Source organism: Notechis scutatus, chromosome 4 (assembly GCF_049901735.1).
Source record: "Notechis scutatus isolate UNSWTSFEM ecotype Mainland chromosome 4, rNotScu1.2, whole genome shotgun sequence".
NCBI classification, from domain to species: Eukaryota; Metazoa; Chordata; class Lepidosauria; order Squamata; family Elapidae; genus Notechis; species Notechis scutatus.
The window spans coordinates 137,713,931-137,728,241 of NC_142012.1; the positions used below are offsets into that span (position 1 = coordinate 137,713,931).

Here is a 14,311-nt window from a genome sequence, read left to right on the forward strand (position 1 = left end):
TGATAAAAAAAAAAAAAAGATGTCCCCGATGAAACAAGACTATCCTGTAATCCTTAAAACTGAAATAATTCTAACTGACAACACCCTTGTAGCAGTTATGGAATCATCAGACCCTAATGCAGTTTATACTGCCTTTTTAAAAGATGCATCTATTACCATATATTTTCCAAGAAAAACTAAAATGGTATTCTCTCTTGTAAGGATTGCAGTCTGCAGTTGGTACCACTATACCTCCTATACTTCCATTCCCTTCTACTCCCTGAGAAATCAATCACCTTTCCTATCTTTGTGGAGCAAAATTAAAGTACAGTTTGCTTCAAGGACAGAGAAAATGAGAGAAAGAACAGCAGATCAGGAAAAGAATATAATTAAGAGTTTTAAGCAATGTGGTCTTCCTTGCTAGGTAAATATCTGTCAAGGATTGTAATAAATTCATCTCTTTATCCACTATCTGATATGAGGTGAGTGGTGATCAGACAATGAGACTATTCAGTGGCAATGCCACAACTTCTGAAAATTTTCTTTATGGCTGCTTTCCTGGGTATTTGGATTAATTTTAAGTACCATGCAAGTCCACATTTGTTATGGCATTAATAAAGCTGTTCATCTCTTTTAGGTTAAATCTGTATTTTATAGGTGCTACTTATGGTTTTTAGATTCATTAGTAACTCCTGTTTGTTTTGCTTCTTGGTTTTACTGTTGTTCATAAACATATAAAGGAAAGTTATATATAAACATTTTACTTATATTTAAAAACATTTCCTTAAATGAATAGTCTTAGGTGCAGGCCTGGCAATGCTCACAACCTGTCCCTTTTCCATCAGCTAAGGGCCCTATTGTGTAAGTTGGAAAGACTAATGGCAATAATTGGGAAAGACTGATAAAGTGTCCATTTTTGTGGCATGATATATTTCTTTATGATTGAAACAATTTGGACCTTCAGTTCTAGCTCAGCTATCGGTATATTTGGGAAGATTCAAGATCGAGTATTAAAAAAAAGTATCCCATATGAAAGTAAAATGAAGTCATCCTCAAAATATTTTTCTCATCACATGGTTTGCAAAAAAAAACAAACCTTCTACACTGCAATCTAATTTAAATGGGAAAAATCATTTTGTTGCTGAATGCTGAATCAGAAATCCTTTATAATTTACAACTAATGCCCTAGTCTATAAGTAGATCTTAAATTACATCTGTATATCTCTGCTATCCAAACAGATTCCACATAAATCCCATGTAGTAGCAGAGATGATGTTCGTGCAGTGGAATTGTTGCTAGAAAAAGCAGTGCTCTATAATCTGCTTTTGATTTCAAAACTTTCTCTGACCTTCTAACTCACCTGTATTTTTCCCCACACCAATGCCCTCTTTCCTGCCTGATTCCTCAAGATTTTCCTTCTGCTCTTTATGCAACAAGACAGGCACTGGCAGCAGTGAGACAAGAGGAAAAGGACATAGGAAAAGATACGAGGGGAGGGGGTGACACTGTGCACTTGCTGCTGTGCTTGGAACAGGAGCGGAAAGAAGAAAAAGAAGACTGATTTGAGACAAGTCACTGTGCTTTTCATCTTTGTGGCACCAGTATTAGATTGAAAGAAGTAAAAATGCTGCATTATTTGTAAGCAGTCCTCGACTTATTGAGCCCAAAATTTCCATTGCTAAGTGAGGTTGTTAAGTGAGATGTACCCTATTGTTAAGCAAATCACTGCAGTTATGTGAATCCTGCAGTCGTTAAGTGAATTTGGCTTGTCCCATTGACCTGGCTTCTTGGAAGTTGGCTGGGAAGGTTACAAATGGTAATCTTCAGGTTGCAAATGGTAACGGTAATCATATGACTCCCAGGACACTGCAACTGTCAGAAATACATGCCAGTTGCCCAAGTGTCCAAATTTTGATCACATGACCATGATGATGTTGCAATGGTTGTAAGTGTGAAAAACAGTCATAATTCACTTTTTTCAGTGTCATTGTAAGTTTGAACAACCACTAAATGAATGGTGGTAAGTCGAGCACTACCTGTACCAAGATTTGAGTGTGCAGCAGCATGTGCTCTGGTATTCATGGTCAACAGTCAACAAGCTAGCTCAGGGGTGTCAAACTTGCATCATCAAGGCTATAATCACGTGATATATAGTGACTTTTTCCCCCTTTGCTAAACTGAGCATGGGTGTGGCCGGCTCATGACACAACTGGCCCGCAGGCTGCAAGTCTGACAGCCCTGAGCTAGCTAATAATCAGGCAGCCACCTAGAAACCAAAGTGTTTCATTTTTCTTAAATTTTCTCTCTATTTTCATCCTTTCTTTTGAACTGGATTCCTTCTCCTTGCCTAATTTCTAAGCTATCAAATTTATTAATTATGCCCTTTCTTTTATCCTTTCATACATCCCTTTTCTTGTTCTTCATACTTCATTCTAGGTTTAATTTTTGTAGACTTTTTTTCTTCCTGTTTTCTTTTTCCAAATTCATGATTGCTGGTTTGGTGGATGATGAACTAGGCTGCCTACAATTCCCCAACATATCTACATGCAATATTCTCAGTTGCAATTGTGGTAATTATACAATTGATAGTGAGTTACTTTTCCCTTTTTTTTGAATCACTTTCCTAAGAAGGGATGTATGAGGATGGTGTGTGTGTGTCTGTGTGTATGTATCTATGTAGGTCAGAGTTGTAAGCATGAAAGAGCAAATCATGAGTAGTTATTTCAAATCTATTAAAAATTGAATTATGTAAATATACTACATTTTCAATTGCTTATTTTTTTTAACACACTTACTCACTATTCTACCTATCTTGGAGCATGTTCCAAACACACTCTGGGCTTAGTCAAGGTACAAAAAAATGGCACACCTGCTTGTTTACCTCTTGCTTTCCTGCTAGTGCACTACTAGTTTGTCAGCCATAGAGCCTTACATTCTTCTTTTGGGGGATGAAACTTACCCATGGCTTTTTGAGGAAATTAGCTGTTGTCCTGAATCAGCATCTATAGGTTTCCCTTTGAGTAGATCTTCTCCTGCTTTGCCAGAGGTAACATTAACTCCATTTAAAGGCTCTGAGGCATTATCAAGGTCTTGTCTTTGATCTGTTTCAATCTGGATTAAAGGCACTTCCCTGAGGCAAGAAGAAGAGCTCATGTGTTTTATAGAAAACAATCCAGGGAAAGAGGCCTGCTGTTCTTTCTCATCTAAATATCTTCTGTCTCCAAATGGATTAGAGTTATTTTGCATCCCTGATGGGATATGGCTGCTTTCTGTGACCTGATCTTTCTTTGTGGAATCTTGGTGGATGGCAATTAAAGTTTTCCCACTTTCAACAATATTTGCAGCGAGTCTGTGTGCATATTGCTGAACATGTGGTGAATGCTGTTCAGGCTGTGCAACCTCCCCGTTATCTAGAATTATTTTGTTCTTGCACATTAGAGCTTTAATGGAGTTTGCCCAGGTCTCATGAATGAGCATGTCAGTTACCTGATCAGTCCTACATCTTTGATACAGGTAAGAATCTGATTTACAGAGTCCTGAAGAAGATGCTGTGTTGACTGGATAGACGTTTAAGGAATCCCGGTGGCCACCACGAGAAAAGCCATCTAATGAATTTGCCTTAATGGGCATATTTACTGTCAGTCTAGATGTTGAGCATCTGTTGTCAGGGACTGATGATTGTCTGAAACAAAAAGATGATCGTTGAGAAGGAAGTAATAAGCTGCTGCTCCATTCCTTTGCATTCTTAGCGGAATATACTTTTTCTTTATGTTCTTTTTCAATTTCCCTTAACATATATCTATAAAACTCTTCAGTTATGCTTTCTGTGCTTGACTGTTTGGATGGGCAACTTGGCTTTACATTGAGGTGGCCATTCTTTTTGGTGACTTGTTGCAGTGCAGATGTTATAATATTACTGGCATTTTTCCCAGCATAGTAGTCCAGTAATAAATCAAACTCTCGGCCTTCAGTTTCCATCTGGTTGACCATAAACCTTGAAAACTCATCTGTAATGCTTTCACAGCTAGACTGCTTGGAAACTGAACTAGTCCTGCTTATTGGCTGCCCTAAAGTATTTATGAGAGCCAAAGTATTTACAGACCTTTTAGATTCCAATTCTTCCTCAGGAATGCTTTCACAACTGGATGCATTGACTCTATTCCATCGGTCACAATGGAGCCTATTTTGAGGATGGCTTGGATTCTGCCATACATTATCAGCCATGGAAAACTCAGCTAAATTCATAATTTTAGCAGCTGCTTCATTTGCAAAATTATTGCTCAAATCAAGGCTGTCCTCAAGGTTAATTGATTCATCCACCACCCTATTCATAAGCCATACTTTTAATTCAGGATGTTCATCAGTTTTTCTTTTGATCTCACTAAGTCTAGGTGGCCGATGTTTTCTCACAGTTGATCCACTGGATTGGGTTTCCTTTTTCCTTTTCATAGGTCGACATGGCAAAGCCTGAGGCATCAAATAATCATTTCCTCTTTGCCATGCACAGAACCAAGGCTGCTTGCCATTTGAATTATCAAGGCAAATGGCAGCAATTTCTGTTGCCATGGAAACCACTGTTTCTGCCAATTCTTCTGCAAAATCTGTTATGCAGTATTTATCTGCTGGATGCATCAAATATACCAGAGGTCGGGTAGGCAGAATACCTTGATTACCCAAAAATGGTACACTAAGCTGTCTTTCATTGAGCCACACAGCATCACATGTGGGCTCCTTATGATTTTCTGTTATTATGGAGACACTGGAAGTTAGAAATTCTTGAAGGCCATGTCCGCTTTCACTGCCTGATGTCTGGTTTTCTCTGCCACTAAACAGAGAGAGTTCTGCCTTTCTGTGATTGCTATTTGGACTTATGGGCCTGCTACATTCTTTTGTAATTCTTTTCAAATACCTTTTCTTGGAAGATATTTTTCTGGAGGGTGAACTCTGAGCATTGACTGTAGATAGAGATTCCAAGGCATTTGGCACAATTTCCTCTTTGACATTGTTCACCAAATTTGTCATTAATAGATCATCCTTATCATGGACATTACTGGCAAGCTTATCATTGTGGTAGCTTGAGGACTGATGCAATACATCATTTTTTATCTCTTTTGATTGGCAGTCCATTACCTGTTTGCTAAACTTATCTGGAATGAAAGTATTTGAACATTCATTAAGCTGTGTAATCTCATTCATTTTCTTGCAAGTGAAGTAAAATACATTAAACAGAAGCTGATTTGCAGTTGCAGTAAAAACATCTTGTGTGCTTTCTGAACATGCATCTATGCTCTTTTCTGAGCATTGTTTCTTTCTGACTTCCTCCACAGAATGCCTGACAATAATATTGGACAAATTCTGAGCAAGTTCATCAACAATCACTTCATCCAGAAAGGCATTTGAGGGCTTTGTTGCAGCCTGAACTATTTTGCCATTTACAGACTCCATAAATTCTCCCATAGTTCTGTATGCATGAGGTCTGGTTAATACTAGAGATGCTTCTTTGAACAAGACTTGTGCAATGCTATTGTTCAGATTCTCCATAGCGCTTCCAATGGCTATGCTACAATGGAGTGTAACAGCTGCTGATGTCTCAGCTGCAGATAAAAGTCCACTTGAAGTTACAGGATACATAACTTTCTTTTCACCATGTCCATGAACAGCAACTATATTTGCCATCTGAGCCATGTCTGAAAGGTCAGGTAGAAATGAGTAACCCACAGAGTTACAATTACTGTTGGTACTTTGGGAAGTTTTTTCCTCCACTTCACAATTATCCACAGTCGTTGCAGAGCGCATGGATTCCTGTTCTCTGAGCTTTTTTGCAGCATGTGGACTTGAAATGGTACCAATGACAGTAGCTGCACAAGCCAAAGCTATTTCCAAAGGACTCTGAATACTTTTACTGGGACTATTGTCTTGGAAAAAATCTGCACCAGAAGAATGTTCAACTTCAGACCAAGGATGTAAGCTTGGGAAGTTAGACCCAGGCCACTCAGACTTATCAGAACCATCTGGACTCTGAACAATAACGATTTTTGGAAGTACATTCCATGACTGGCAAGCCATTTCATTCTGTGTTGCATGTGCTGTTGAAGTTAAGGGATTGCTGACAGAGAGGCTGAGAGTAGTTTCTTTGGTAAAAGTTGACTGAGACAATCTAATGAATGCATCTTGAAGGACAGACTCTGCCAAATTTGTAGCAAACTGGCCTGTAGGAGCTTGATCATTTTGAATGAGAGGATAAGGTGTTCTTTCAACTCTACAGTTTAACGTGTCCAAATGACTTTTTTGTCCTGCAGCTAGATCATCCAATAAAATCACATCCTCCTTAGTTGTTATGGTCAAACATACATTTTCTGATTTGTTGTTATCACTTTTGCAAAGGTCTTTCTGATCATCAGTACTAGAGAGTGGCTTACATTTCCCAGTTGTATTATACTTTCCAACTTTCCAATTAAGCTGCTTAATGGCTTCGTCTACAGTTTCTAAAACGTTGTCTTCAGCTTCACTATTATATTCTTCTTCAGATGACTCTGAAGATCTAGCAGAAGCCGTGCTATCATGGTTAATGCAGCTACCTTTCAGAAAAAAGGGCACTTGGGCCTTTTTGCAATACAAGTCTTCACAATCTCCTTCTCTGTAATTTTTGAATTCAGTTGCAAGACACAGTTTTTCCTCACCTGGAAAAGAAAAACAATACATTAGCCTGCAAAAGCAGTCAGACTAGTGGCATTTCCAAGTTTGATGAAAAGGAGAGAAAATCATGCTGGAGAATGATAAAATATCTCTCTCATGGAAAATATTTTGAATATTTAATGACATACAGTTTATTAAAAATCTCTTCCCATGTTACATAAAAATAAACCAGCAGTCAGGCAATATGCTCAGACTAGCAGTTAATAGATAGCAGTGAAGACCATCTGAAGATATTCAGATACCATGACATGTCCATACCTACGAAAGATCAGAATTGCTCTCTGAAGCAAAAGTTGGGCTTTAAAAAAGCCGGATAGAAAGAGTATTGACACTTTTGAACTTTGGTGTTAAGAGAAGATTCTTGAGATTCTTGAGTCAAGGAAACAGAGAAATGAATCATAGAACAAATCAATCCAGAACTCTCACTCAAGGCACAAATTACCAGATTCAAATTGCCATACCAAGGGTACTTTATGTGAAGACTCTAATTTTGACTCTCTTTACTCTACTTTTTAGAAAGGTGATAACAAGAAGAGAGTGATCAGGAGCAAGGAGGACACTCAAATATAGCATTCATAGCTGCACTGTTGAAGGGTCTAAAAGGAGAGAGAGATAATCCTGAAGAAGGTCTAGCTATGCTAAAAATGGATATCAGCTTGATTGCACATTCAATCATCTGCTTCTAAGTAACACAGATGGTTATGAATCCACAGTCAAGCCTCCAGATTTTACCCAGCTTATATTCATCATCCTCATCTTCAAAGTGTTCTGATGCTGTGAGAAAATCTTCTTCTATTGAAGATACAGAGCAGTTAGTATCATCTTCTGGCTTCAAGCTGGTAGCCTCGATATGCAGCTGCTTTTCCTGCACAAGCTCCAGGCCAATCAGAAACTTGTTTATTTCAAAGATGATGCAGCTTGTGTTCTTCCTTCTGTTTCCTCTTGCACACTGAAGAAGACATACATCTGCCAGCCAAGAACACTAGGGGTGGGAGGAGAAAGAAGGAAACAACACACGGAGATTATGCAAATATGAAATAAAAATAAGGAATATTTTATTCATTTTTTCACATTCCCAAGGTATTTCTTGGGTAAAAATATCACATTCATAAAATGTATAAGATGATGTATATTCTGTTTGAAGGGCTATAATCCTAAACTCAGGAGTATGCTCCACGGAATATATACATCACATAAATAACCAGTATGTTCAGGTTATATATGCTTGCATCACTTTGTTAAACCTGATGTCAGATTCTGTTCTTTACTGTACTCCCAGATTCATTTTCTGTTTCAAGGTCAAAAGATATTATGTAATTTGAAAGGGGACAGCTCAAATACATCTGCCTGGAATAGGAGCCAGATTCTAAGTAGAGTTAGCCCTGATACAGTCCCAGAATAATAACAGCATTTAGTTCTCATCCAATTAAATCTCTCTCTTTTGATAGTACATACATGGATGCAAATGGATGAGTGCCTGTGGTTATAAATATTCTGAAAATGTCTACAGTGGATTAGTTCGAACACTTAAAGAAATGCAAAGAGTGCATGGTCTGGAGATATTACTAACCATGGCTACAAATTAGCTATCTATTTTCTGTATGTGAGTGGTGGTACCTGGTATTTGTCCTTATAAATAATTATAATTAGATTGAATCTAAGGTTTTATTTCATGAAAATCAACTTGCAATCACAATGGAATCCCTTCTGGTCATGAAAAGATCTTTTATGTGAGAACAAATTTCATTCCATTCATAAAATTAAAAAAATTAGTATGATCAAAAATCTGATTTATTAAAAATTACCTATATAAAAATTATTGAAGTATGGTATATATACACACACACATACACACACACGTCTTCTGCTTCAGCAGCAATCAGGTTTAGAGTAATTTAGGAAAAATCACATTGTGTTTAACCATAATTTAAAAATATGTGCGCGCACACACACACACACACACACTCACACTCACACACCACCAAGTACTTTGTTCCTTGGGATAAATGAAACATACTCCCATGTACATGGGTACAGGACTATTGCCTCTTTATTTTATTCATTTATATACATACATATACATGAGCATCTCTGGCTACTAACTAGATAGTGTAAGTTTCTGTAATTATTTCTGAAATATTGATCAGGGCATGAATGCATTTCTAAAGGTGAATTCATACAAGTTCATACCTGGGACACTTCAAAATCAGTCTGAAGATTTTCTGAAGTTAATCCTCTCAGGAAAATAATTTCATTGTCTTTTGGTGGCTGGACATTCATTGAGGCAATAAACTTTGGAAGATTTGGAGAAATATTGACCAATCTCTGAAATACAAGAATCATGATCTTGAGGTAGACTGTATTGTATTTGTTAAAATAGCCTTGCTATCAAATATAAAATAAGTGTGATTGCTGACATCCTCAAAAATGATCTGAGAATGAACTTCTCATTGATAGTAAATGAAAGTGAATTTTAAAATGGAGATGTTATGAGATCACACAATTTCAGCCAACCACTTCAACATTGTTTTTTATTCACACGCATAATAAGGGCTACATGATCGATTTTTGCTGTTAGAAAAAGATTGAGAATTGTTGGATTAGAATCAAGCACAACTTTTAGAAATTCCCCTCCATGTTTCCATTAATATGTTCAGTCAGAAAATAGAACTATGTTAACTAGACCAGCGGTCCCCAACTTTTTTGGGCATCAGGGACTGGTTCCGTAGAGATAGTTTTTTTTCTGTGGACTGGAGGGGGCATGTGCTGCCTGCATCCCACAGATGGGGCTTCACTTGTTGCACGGAACTAGGCCAACCATCACTGTTCTCACATTGGCCAACATTTAATTATTTATTTTTTTACTTAGTCAAGCATGTATGAGAAAACAAGTATAGGTATTAACATAACATATAAACAAGTATAAGTATATACATAATAAATGAGTACAAATAAATGGATAAATGGGAACAGTAGGACAGGGACGGTAGGCACGCTGGTGCGCTTATACATGTCCCCTTACAGACCTCTTAGGGATGGAGTGAGGTCCATGGTAGACAATTTAAGGTTAAAGTTTGGGGGTTTGAGGATGTAACAACAGAGTCAGGTAGTGCGTTCCAGGCATTGACCACTCTGTTGTCGAAGTCATATTTTCTGCAATGGAGTTTGGAGCAACATACTTTGAGTTTGTATCTATTGTTTGCCCATGTATTATTGCAGTTGAAACTGAAGTAGTCATAATGAAATCCATCTGAGTAGAAGACCATAATGAAATCCATCTGATTGGGGGGAATGGAAAGGATGCGGGGGGAGCTTAATTTGCTTCCTCCAGTCTATTTTAAGCATAAGAAAAACTTCTGATTATTTTGAGTTCAGACAACTTCAGGCTTGTAGACAGAATTTAATAAAATGCCCAAACTATCAGAGATCAGCACAAAAATACTTGAAATGAAAGCATTTTGAAGTATTTGTTTTGAGCACCAGGCCTGAATGTTACTTAAAACCATTCCACATAATTGTCACAGATTAGTCCAAGATTTTTTTTTAAAATTCAGCTGTAGAATTGGAATGTGATCATAGAATAATTTTTTCATTGCCTGTTATATAGTTGGGAACCAGAAACCTTTGCTGCTCTACATTTGCACTGGAGATCAAGATCTAACTTCTCCCATGACTTTGAAAATGTGCTTAAATTCTACATACTAAATTTTAATTAAATGTAGACAAAAACATCTAAAAAATCATTTTGGTCAAATAGACTTTACCATGATAAGGAAATTGTTGTCCACACAAGTGCCTAGAGAGGAAGCTAGGATGTTTAGTAATGACAATGATTAGATTAGGGAAGCACAAGTGACAAAACAACTAGAATGTTTAATCAATCTAAATTTTTAAAAAAATAGAACGGGAAAATATATATTTTAGGTTTTTAGAAGTATGTATGCATATATTTAACGTCAGAATCAGACAATAAAGTTAAGCAGATTAAAACTAATTGACATAAATTTATTATCAATAAATACTTTAAATTTACTTTAAAAACACTCTTCAGTACATAAGGTATTGAAAGAATCATTTTACTTGATGCTTGCCAAGGAAAATTTGACAAATTATCCACTAGGCATTATCTCTACAAGAGCAGTTTGGATAAAACCTCTTTTCTAAATGTGAGAAAGAGTTGCCAATCAGCAACTTGTGCATGTGCTTTACCCAGGCTGGGAAATGATTTTTTGAGTTGAAATTTCCACATTTATCCAGTCTAAAATCAAAGACCCATACCAAACTAAATTAACTCTGTAACTATTGGGAATGGGGTGAGATGGCTGCTTACTTTAAAAAGGACATTTAAATAGTCCAATGAGAAGCTAGCAAAACAGTGGAACAAGATCTTCAAAACAGAGATTACGGGCAATTATCTGTTCCAATGTCTAGAAATGAATTGAGATATTTCAGAAAAATATTTATTATGAGACTTAACAATCGTAAATAAGACAAAATGTCTGGATAATGGATATTACAATGCCTATAAATAGCAAATAGAAGAGAAAGAACTGGAGAAAAATCACAAAATACAAAGGCCTGCAAATAAAAGTCAAACATCTGTGGTGAAAGAAAAGAAAGATAGTATCAATGGTGATAGGTACTTTGGGTACAATCATAAAAAATCTGGAGCACCATTTGAATACCACCACTTGAGCACTGAAGAAAATCCCCATTAGGTAATTGCATATAAGACAATTGGAATAGATTACACCCTGTGACAATACCTTTAATATATTATTAAATAACAACATCTGTCTAACTCAAGTATTTGGGAAGAATTCGGCAGGTGAATAAAAGTGACAAATCCAGTCTAAATATTGGACTGACATAATTATAAATATAATAATATAAAATAGAACCAGAAGGAAATCCAAGAATAATAGTAGTAATAACAGTATAACCTACATTTGCAAGAATAGTGCCCAGTCTGGCCAGGGGGATTGAAACTATTTTCTTCTTTGCCACCAATCTTATTAATTAGTGTATCTGTTAACCCTGAAGCTCACCTGACCAAAGCCATTTGAGGCTTCAGTGTTGCTACACTGGAGCTGAGGGATAGGGAGGGGGGAATAGAGATGGGGGCGGGGTTGTAGTCAAAATAAAATACTTTCTTCTGGGAACCAAGGACATTCCCATAGGTGGCCAGAGAGGGGAGGAGCGGTGTCACCTGGCAGCCAGACGGGGCAGAGATTGAACTATATGACTGAGTGTCTGAGAAGAGAGAGAAACTTTTACTTATAATTAGGTGAAACCCTCAGGAATATTCAAAGTTGGTTTTCACCAGTTTATGCCAATATGATATGTCCAATAAACCAATTCTTTGAGAAACCTATTTGTCTCAGAGTTCCATTTGTTATGGGTGTATTACTTGGAACCCTGACATAATCACTGAAACCCAGTTGCCTTATGGCTGTGCAATTCCTCTGTGGATAGAATCAGGGGTGGGATTCTACCGGTTCTGACTGGTTCTATAGAACCCCTTGTTAACTGTCTAAGCAGTTCGGAGAACCGGTAGTTAGAAGAAATCTCCTTTTGTTTTTTTCCACCCTTATTACATTCTTGGCAGTATGCCTAGACTTACTGTCTCCGAAGGAGGTTTTTTTTCTTCTTGATACTTTTTTAAAGGGGAAGGGTTGTTTTAAGTTTTTTACGCTGCTGTTGAGAGGAAACAGTCCCCTAGAAATACTTCTTTTTGGCTAGCTAGAAAGATTGACATTCAAATGTGAGTTTACTTACGCTTTCTGAGTTTTGGTCTAAAACGGGTTTTTGGTGAAGTTTAATTCTGTGCTTGGTGATTTAATCCTGTATTTATTGATGGGATAATTTTCCCTATTCAGCTTTGTTTGGAAGGAAAAAGATTAATCTCTGTTCCTGAAACGAAACTAGGTTGAGAAATCTGGCTAGTTCCTGTGTTTATTTGTTCTTAACAAGCAACAGCTACTGTAATGATTTAATTATTTGTATTGTGTTTGAATTTTTTTTCCTGCCTTATGGTTTCTTTTTCTATCTGGGGAGGGGGGTCTTCCTTCACTGCTTTAGTGGTATCTGGCACTGTCCTTTTGGGCTGTACTTCCAAGAGGCAGGATATAAGCTTGGCACTGATTATTTTTACTGCCTTTCTGGGAGGCATGTGACCTTTCCTTAAATCTGGATGATTTCCTTAGGATATCTTGTACATAAGGTATGAGTGAGACCAGCTGGTATCTTTAAGTGGTGCAAATGGATCTAAGGATTGCTTTTCCTGGGTGTGCTCTTTCTGGAGAGCTTAAATGACCTCTCTGCTAAAGGGTTTCACTTTAGAGCAAGTTGTCTGCTGATAGTTATAATTGCATTTTAACTATTTTAATTCCTCAAGGTGGTCTGGCACCCTGCCTGATTTGTAACTTCGGCTTGCAGGTATTTTTAATCTAATGATTGGTATTTAGGGCAGCTTTTTGCAAGCAAAGAAGCTTTTTGTATTTTTGTACAGGTAATCCTTTACATACAACAGTTCATTTAGTGACTATTCAAGGTTACAATGGCACTGAAAAAAGTGACTTATGACCGTTTTTCATACTTACTTGCAGCATCCCCAGTGTCAGGAGAGACCAGGCGAGGATAAGACCCCTTGACGTGAGTTACTTTGAGTTGGCCATGCCCCAGTCACATGACCACCAACTAAGCCACACCCACAGAACCAGTTATTAAAAAATTTGAATCCCACCCCAGATAGAATCTTTCTAGAAACTTGACTTTCTGCGTGAAGACTACATACATATCTAATTGCTGTCATTTCTACAATCCAGAAGTGAGAAGCAAGCAGTCATAGTGTTTGAACATTGAATTTCACAATTAATCGGATTCATTGTTCAATTTTTCATCTAAGAAGCTCAAAGCAACATACCTAAGGAAGTTTCTTAACTGTTCTCTCCACCACAACCATCCTGTGAGATAAGTTGTGTGCAGAAGAGTGATTGACTGAAGTCATACCATGAGCTGCAAGGCTGCAGCTGTTGGATCTATTCCTACATGAATCCTACTGCATGTGTACTAGAAGAACACTTGCCTGTTTCATGAATTCACTGTTGTAATCAGGTTTGCCTGCATCCAGATTCACAAAACATACCTGTAATGAGAGAGAAGAGATACATGAAAAAAAGAAGAAAAAAAGACAGGGAATAGATTCTAACAGATCCCAGGAAAAAAAATCTATAAACCTATTTGGAGAGAAAAAGTAAACTCATTTGTCTAAAGTGCTTTTGCAGAATGACAACTTCTGCCACAATTTTTTTTCAAAAATAAGCAGCCTGTTACTTAGAAGAGGGATTTTATTAAATTAATCTGGAACACAAGAAATTAGTTTAGTTTTTTGTCCTTCCTAATCTGAGTAGCTGGAATTCTCCATTGTTCCAGGGTGATTTTTTTATACTATACACAGTATCAATGTTTCCCATAGAGGTGCTTGATTTTGGACAGTAAAAGCTAAATGATGACTTTCCCCTGGCACCCAAGAAACTCTCTTGGGTGTCACTCTCCTAGTCTGATGAATGCTCAGATTTTTCACACATTAATAATTTTTCTTTCATGATTGTAATGGTAACTGTCTGCTCTTGGT

At 37.2% G+C, this 14,311-nt stretch overlaps 1 protein-coding gene across 5 annotated transcripts in view; it reads right to left on the bottom strand.

Moving 5' to 3' along the window:
- SPHKAP (SPHK1 interactor, AKAP domain containing) overlaps positions 1-14,311 on the bottom strand; it is a 72,326-nt gene that overhangs the window by 9,505 nt on the left and 48,510 nt on the right. For all 5 annotated transcript variants that reach the window (XM_087965085.1, XM_087965083.1, XM_087965082.1 and 2 more), the window contains exons 4-7: positions 13,763-13,822; positions 8,866-9,000; positions 7,408-7,657; positions 2,939-6,659 (exon numbers count right to left, since the gene is read on the bottom strand). In XM_087965085.1, the coding sequence (XP_087821211.1) occupies positions 2,939-6,659; positions 7,408-7,657; positions 8,866-9,000; positions 13,763-13,822 (4,166 nt within the window). The remainder of the gene's footprint in view (positions 1-2,938; positions 6,660-7,407; positions 7,658-8,865; positions 9,001-13,762; positions 13,823-14,311) is intronic.